At 50.8% G+C, this 7,591-nt stretch overlaps 1 protein-coding gene across 2 annotated transcripts; it reads left to right on the top strand.

The window, feature by feature from the left end:
• Window positions 1-480: 480 nt before the first annotated feature.
• On the top strand, window positions 481-6,552 carry Dmbx1 (diencephalon/mesencephalon homeobox 1). 2 transcript variants are annotated; one of them, XM_013016865.1, is made up of 4 exons: window positions 481-643; window positions 4,234-4,412; window positions 4,666-5,014; window positions 6,098-6,552. In XM_013016865.1, exons 1-4 carry the CDS (start codon window positions 490-492, stop codon window positions 6,550-6,552), a joined length of 1,137 nt encoding a protein of 378 aa, XP_012872319.1. In that variant the 5' UTR covers window positions 481-489. The 2 variants fall into 2 exon arrangements, with proteins under 2 accessions (XP_012872319.1, XP_012872318.1); XM_013016864.1 differs by having other exon boundaries at window positions 490-641; window positions 4,217-4,412.
• The last annotated feature ends 1,039 nt before the right edge of the window (window positions 6,553-7,591 follow it).

Here is a 7,591-nt window from a genome sequence, read left to right on the forward strand (position 1 = left end):
GCTTGGGCAGGCCTCAAATGGTGACTCTTCTGATCTCAGCCTCCTGAGTAACTAGGATTATATGCATGAGCCACTGGCACCAGGCTGATACTGTTGTTATACTACTAATAGAGAGACTGAGGGTCAAAGAAGTTAAGTGACTTGCCTAGAGCTATGCTTCTAAATGGCCAGTGGCTTCAACATGTCACGCTTCTTTCTCTACGCCTCAGTAGCTCATCTACAAGTGGAGCTGTTCTTCTTGACCTGATTTTCTTTTGATTTACTGAGAATAAAGATTCACTGCATGAGTAGGGAATGAAGGAGTAAGTTCAGGAGCCCTCTGAGGACAAAACTGGCCATTTTCTGATGAGGCAGTAGCATTTGGGCTAAGGTGGGCATCGAGCTTTTGCACTGGGAGCAAAATGTCTCCAAGGATAAACTGCAATAACCCTGCCTCATCCTCTGTCTCACACTTCTCTCTCTTTTCCCTGTCTGCAGGCGGATGCCGCCATGCAGCACTACGGGGTGAATGGCTACTCACTGCACGCCATGAACTCACTCAGCGCCATGTATAACCTGCACCAGCAGGCGGCCCAGCAAGCTCAGCACGCCCCCGACTACAGGCCCTCTGTGCATGCGCTTACACTGGCTGAACGCCTGGCTGGTAAGGGCCCTGGGGACCAGACCGTAGGGATAGGATCCTGGGGCTGGGAGAAAGAAGGTCCAGACAGCAAAGAGAGGAGCATCTTAGAGAGCCTTGGGCTACTGAATAACAGAGAGAATAATGATCCAAAATCTGTACATTGTACTTGCCTTGGTCACACTTACACAGTATCTGTGGGAGAACATTTGGAACATTTGCCATGCCCTGAGAATGCTCCACACCTTCAACCTTCCATAACAAGCCTTCAAGGGAGGTATCCAATTGTCCTGGTTTACAATTTTTATAAATGAAGAGACTGAAGCAAGAGGGTGAGGGACCAGAGGATGTAGCTAGATAGGAAGTAGCTGAAGAGAGCTGAGAGCCCTAGGGAGCAGACTGAAGACACAGGATCACAGAGGTAACAATGCTTCTCATGGTTTGAATACTAGAGGGTGCCAGGCCAATGTGAGATGCTCCTCTCTCTCCCTCTCTCCCTAAACCTTAATTCTCATGAAGAGGTTACTATCTCCAGTTTATAGACAGGGAAACTGAGGCTCCAATAGGTTAAATATGGGCAAGAGTGGGTCAGAATATGACATTATGCTAAAACTGAAGAGGCATACACTTGTAGTCGCCATGGTCTGCCCATGTTTCTCTTCTCTGTGCCTCACTTTTCTCTGGGAGAGTGGCAATGCCCATCCCAAAGGATAACTCAGAGATTATTTATGATAACAGCAGAGCCTCGCAGTGCTCAGAAGTCCTCAGTACCCAATGCCTAAGGTAAGTACTGAGCATCCAGGAAGGAGCTGCAGCTGGTCCCCCTACTCCTGATCCACCTGGGTGTTGTCCTGGTCACCTCTTAGTGGGTTTCTGTGCCACTCAGCTTTTCTGTGGCTATGACAAACTATTAGAGAGAAATTTTTTTTTTTGTTGATTGTGGGGCTTGAACTCTGGGCATGGGCGCTGTCCCTCAGCTCTTCACTCAAGGCGAGCACTCTACCACTTGAGCCACAGTGCCACTTTCAGTTTTCTGAGTGGTTTATTGGAGATCAGAGTCTCACGGACTTTCCTGCCCAGAGCCAGCTAAGATCCTCAGATCTTAGCCTCCTGAGTAGCTAGGATTACAGGCGTGAGCTACCGGCACCCAGCCATATTTTCTTTCTTTCTTTCTTTTTTTTTTTAATCTTTCTCACTGGGCATCGGTGGCTCATGTCTGTAATCCTAGCTACTCAGGAGGCTGAGATCTGAGGATCACAGTTCAAAGCCAACCTGGGAAGGAAAGTCAGTAAGACTCTTATCTCCAATAAACTACCAGAAAACTGGAAGAGGCTCTGTGGCTCAAGTGGTAGTGCACTAGCCTTGAGCTGAAGAGCTGAGGGACAGCGCCCAGGCCCAGAGTTCAAGCCCCACAACTGACCCCCCCCCAAAAAAAAATGTTGGCTGATCGTTTTAGATGGTTCAGTACATGGTTAGCCAGTTGCATTGTGACGGGTACATCTTGAGGTAAAACACCATGGTGGAGAGGGTATGGAGAAGCCAAGCTAATCACCTTGGGGCAGATAGAGAGGATATACCTTTCTTCTTAAAAACTAATTTATTCATTCTTATGCAAGTCCTAGGACTTGAGTTTAGGGATTGGGCACTATCCTTGAGCTCTTTTGCTCAAGGCTAGAGCTTGACCACTCGAGCCACAGCTCTACTTCCAGCTTTTTGGTGCTTAATTGGTCATGAGTCTCATAGACTTTCCTGTCTGGGTCGGCTTTGATCTGCAGTCCCCAGATCTCAGCCTCCTGAGTCGCTAGGATTATAGGTGTGAGCTCTAAGCATCTGGCAAGATACATCCCAGTGACACATCTACTTCCTCCAAGTAGGCCCCATTGCCTAATATCCCATTTGTCTATGGATTTATCAGTGGATTAATCCATGATGAAGTTGGCACCCATATAATCCATAAGCCTTTGGGGCCATTTTATATGCAAACAATAACAGAGGATATGAGAAGAGCACAATGACATCGATAGCAAGATTTCCTTGGAGATGATGCCACTCACTGCAGCCTGACCCAGATCACACCCATCTTGTCCCATTTAGACCTGTGCCTGCTCCAGAGAGTCCTCAAGGACTTCAGAGAGGGGTTGGAGGCCTGGCTCAGGTCAAAAAGCACCAGCCAATGAGTGAGAGCAAGCCTCAGATACCAAGTTCAAGACCTGGTCTAGGAAAAAGAGAACAAAGAAAAGGACGTTAGGGGACTAGTAGGAAGACCAGGTGCCCATAAGGTTATGAGAAAGCTTGTCAGAATAAAAATGACTAGGGTCAATTGTGGGGCAGCTCAGCGCAGCAGGATTGGCTTGTACAGTCAGGGAGAGATATCAGCTGGCCATGGGGTCAGGATCTTGACCTTTTAAAGGCCATTGAGAAGAAGGAAAGACCAACGGGAGGAAGGGCACTGAAATGGGATGAATCTGAGGACCTGCTGGTTATGGAGGATATGCTGACAGTCCCACTCCTTTAGGCCCTGTCAGATCTCTGAGCAGGACTTCAGTAGACAAAATGCCCTTTTAAGGAAGGAATGAGCCCCATTTGGACATTCGCATGCAGGCTTCATCTTTCATGGGAAGTTCTGTCCATAGCATAGTGCCTGGTCTCCCCTGTGACCACCCCATCCTTTGTAGTTCCTGGAGCCAGGAAGAAGGTGCGGAGCTCTTGTTCCCCCACCTGAATGAGGCTGAGTAAATCATTCCCTACTTGCTCCCCTGACAGAGTAATACTCATGACTTCACTACAAGAATTAGGACCAGTTTAGAAGGGTTTCAGAGCTGGCCTGGAATTAACAGTGTAACCCAGGGTGACCTCAAACTCATGAACTTATATTGAACTCTGAGCCACACACTTGCTAGGCAAGGACTCTACCACTTGTATCCCATACCAGTCATTTTGTTTTTTTATTTATTTTTCAGATAAGGTCTTGTGTTTATGCACCAATGGGCCTTTGGCCATGATCCTCCTATCTCTACCTTCCTGGTAGCTAGGATTGTGGGCATGGACTATCAAACCCAGCATGGTTCAGTAGTTTGAGACTTAAAGAACTTAGAGCACTTGCCTATACCTAATTGTCCTAAAACATGTGCCTCCCATTCTTGGAACTCAGTTAGATCTCTGTGGTTCTGATGGTGGATAACATGGTGAAGAGATTTTGAAAACTCAACAAGCTCGGCTTTGGTGGCTCATGCCTGTAATCCTAGCTATTCAGGAGGCTGAGATCTGAGGATGGAGGTTCAAAGCCAGCCCGGGTAGGAAAGTCTGTGAGACTCTTATCTCCAATAAACCACTAAGAAAACCGGAAGTGGTGCTGTGGCTGAAGTGGTAGAGCATTAGAGAGCTGAGGGATGGTGCCCAGGCCTAGAGTACAAGTCCCATGACCAGAACAAAAAAAGAAAAAAGAAAATTCAACTAGTGAAGATGGGTAATTTTCAAGGCCAAAAGGTCAGGGACCAGTTCTTGGGGAGCTGCCTCTGTATCCAGAGTGGGCCAGAGCAGGATAAGGTTCAAGACTCATTTCCCATAATTAAATGGGCCCCCTCTTTTGCCTTCCAACGGCTGTACATTTCAAGACATCATCTTGGAGGCCCGCTATGGCTCTCAACACCGCAAACAGCGTCGAAGTCGCACAGCATTCACGGCCCAGCAGCTCGAGGCCCTGGAAAAGACTTTCCAGAAGACTCACTATCCAGATGTGGTGATGCGTGAGAGGTTGGCCATGTGCACCAACCTGCCTGAGGCCCGGGTACAGGTAAGGTCCAGCTTTCCTAACTACACCTTGTAGTAGGTGCAGCTCCTCCCCCCACCCGCTGGGGGAGCCAGCATTGGCCCAGTCAGTGCCAAGCTGATGGGAGGGGCCATTTGGAAAGAATGGATGGGATAGGTTTTCTAGAGGAGTATGGGGCGACATTATCATCTATATCCCCTTCTCTCAGAGTACCCTGCTCCGCCACAACTCCATTTCTTTCCTTCTTACCTTGGACTGTGCCTTTCTTTGGCTCCAGGTGTGGTTCAAGAACCGCAGGGCTAAATTCCGGAAGAAGCAGCGCAGCCTGCAGAAAGAACAGCTCCAGAAGCAGAAGGAGGCTGAGGGCTCCCATGGGCAAGGCAAAACTGAAGCCCCAGCCCCAGACACCCAGCTGGAGATGGACCAGCCCCCCAATCTCACCAGCAGTGACCCCCCTGCTGAGCTTCACCTGAGCCTGTCAGAGCAGTCAGCCAGTGAATCAGCCCCTGAGGATCAGCCAGACCGTGAAGAGGATCCCCGGGCTGGAGCCGAGGACCCCAAAGCTGAGAAGAGTCCTGGGGCTGACAGCAAGGGTCTGGGCTGTAAGAGGGGCAGCCCCAAGGCAGGTGAGCCTTGGGAGGGGCTGTAGGTGGGCTGGGGCCCTAGCTCAGGGAGTGCAGGTGGTACTAGCCTGACGGGTTTTGGGTATGTGATGTGGGCCACAATATGAACTAGTCAACCACTGGTTGACTCCTCCCAGGCACAGCCAATTAGAAAGGACTGGCCATGCTGGGCCTGTGCCAGGTCTATACCCTTTAGTTGCTGAGTTATGGGAAGATCTAGGAGATCTAGGAGGCAGAGAGGGGCACCCTGGACTGCCCTTTTCCCTCAGAGTCCCAACCCCAGGTGAAACCTACACAGTCTGCAAGGCCAAATGAGTTGATGAGAGGACACCTAGATCCTCTCCACTACTTATCAACTAGTTAAAGTATTCCAATAGTTAACAACCCATACAGGCATGCCAGTGCTGAGTGAATGCCATACCAGTACCAAGAGTCCCACACAGCAGACTTCTGGGCATTCCCCCTCCTTTCCTTATGGTTTAGCTCTTTTGTTTGGGAGGGCAGTCATGGGGCTTGAATTTAGGGCCTTGGTGCTGTCCCTAAGCTCTTTAGTTCAAGGCTAGCACTCTACCACTTTGAGCCACAGTGCCACTTCTGGTTTTCTGGTGGTTAATTGGAGAAGAGGGTGTCATGGGTTTTCCTACCTGAGCTGGCTTCAAACTATGATCTTCAGATCTCAGCCTTAGATCATTTGAGGACTAGATGACACCTCCCCATCTCTGCCACAGAGGTGTCCTGCATTGCCCCGGACCCCTAGCTGTGTTCATGAAGGAACATAACCCAGCCATGAGCTGTATTTCAGACATAAATCCCAAGTGCAGACATGGAGAAGATAGAGACTGGGAGCTAGAAGGTCCAGGACATGATGAAGGGATTTCCCAATGGCTGAGGATTCTAGAAACTTCTCCAGGTCCCCTCCCTCCTAGGATTCTGAGCCACACTTGAGGTTATGACCTGACTCATGTGAGCTGAAGGTGGGTTCAGCTGGGGTAGTGGGGGGACCAAATGGTGTGAGAAGCTGAGGGAACCCCTCCTGGCAGGTCAGTACCCTGTCTTGAGTACTTGGTTCTTGTTCTCTGCTTGCAGATTCCCCAGGCAGCCTGGCCCTGACTCCTGCAGGCCCCGGGGGCAGCCTGCTGGGCCCCTCCCACTCCTACTCCTCGTCCCCACTGAGCCTCTTCCGTCTGCAGGAGCAGTTTCGCCAGCACATGGCAGCCACTAATAACCTGGTGCACTACTCCTCCTTTGAAGTGGGGGGACCAGCCCCTGCTGCCGCTGCTGCGGCAGCTGCCGCTGTGCCCTACCTGGGTGTCAACATGGCCCCACTGGGCTCACTGCACTGCCAGTCTTATTACCAGTCCCTGTCAGCAGCTGCTGCTGCCCACCAGGGTGTGTGGGGGTCCCCACTGCTGCCTGCACCCCCCACGGGCCTGGCACCCTCCTCAGCAGCCCTGAACAGTAAAACCACAAGCATCGAGAACCTAAGGCTCCGGGCCAAGCAGCATGCGGCTTCTCTGGGACTTGATACACTGCCCAACTGACTGACAGGCCTCCAACCCAGCCAGGGGTCTTGGTTGCTCCCCACCCCCCCGTTCCCCAGCCCCAATGTCCTCAGAAGGCTCCCAAGGAGATAACTTTGAGAGCCCAGGGACCCTCGAGCCTGGAGTCCTCTCCTTGTCACCCTTCCCTGAGCCCCAGGTGAAATGCCCCTGCCCTCTGCATGGCCCTGCTTGGAACCCGTGGAGGCCAAATGGGGAGGAGGTAAGAGGCCACCCACATCCCCCTCCTCGGTATCGCCTCCTCCTTCCCCTTCTGCCCCCTAGTAAGTTGAGTTGTGGAATGTGAGATATAAATATAAATATATAAAGCTATATTTTCAGGCACTGCCTGCCCCAGGCCCCAGGCCCCTCACTCTGCTCCCATCTCTTCTCCATTACCGCCATTACCTCCATCTCCACCTGTGGCTTCTACAGCTTACTTTAGTCTCTCTCTCTCTCTCTCTGTTTCCTCCCTTTATCTTTCATTCCCTGCTTTTGTCCTGGTCCCTGTCCTGTCTCTCTACCTTGATCTTTCTCCATGTCTCTGCTCCTAGGTTTTTCCTTTGTTGCTGGCTGTATTGGTATGTCATTGATTTCTCAGCTGTGTTTTGTTTGGGGTTGTGGTTTTAGTAATTTTGCTTCTCTCTGCTTCTCTCCTCCCTCCCTCCCTTCCTTCTTTCCTTCCTTCCTTCCTTCCTTCCTTCCTTTTTTTCTTCCTTCCTACCTTGCTTCCTTCTTCCCTGTCTGCCTGTCTCCTCCCTCCTCCTGTACCCTCTCTAGGCAGCTATTCCATTCTACATCCCCCCCCTACACAGCAACAAGGTCCTAGGTAGAGACCCTAGAGTGGCAGGCAGGAGGCAGCTCTGGTCCCTATACCTACCCTTCCCCAGGCCTGACATCTGGAAGGGGGTCACAAGTCACATTTTCTTTTTTTTTTAGTTTTTCAGCTTGGAAGTCCCAGCTCTCTTGGTTGAGGAGGGGGAGCAGAGGCAGTGATCAGGCTGGGTGAACAGTAGCATCCTTGTCTGAGACCTAGTGTCAG

The sequence above is a fragment of the Dipodomys ordii genome, unplaced genomic scaffold, assembly GCF_000151885.1.
Source record: "Dipodomys ordii isolate 6190 unplaced genomic scaffold, Dord_2.0 Scaffold33, whole genome shotgun sequence".
In the NCBI taxonomy this organism is placed as follows: Eukaryota; Metazoa; Chordata; class Mammalia; order Rodentia; family Heteromyidae; genus Dipodomys; species Dipodomys ordii.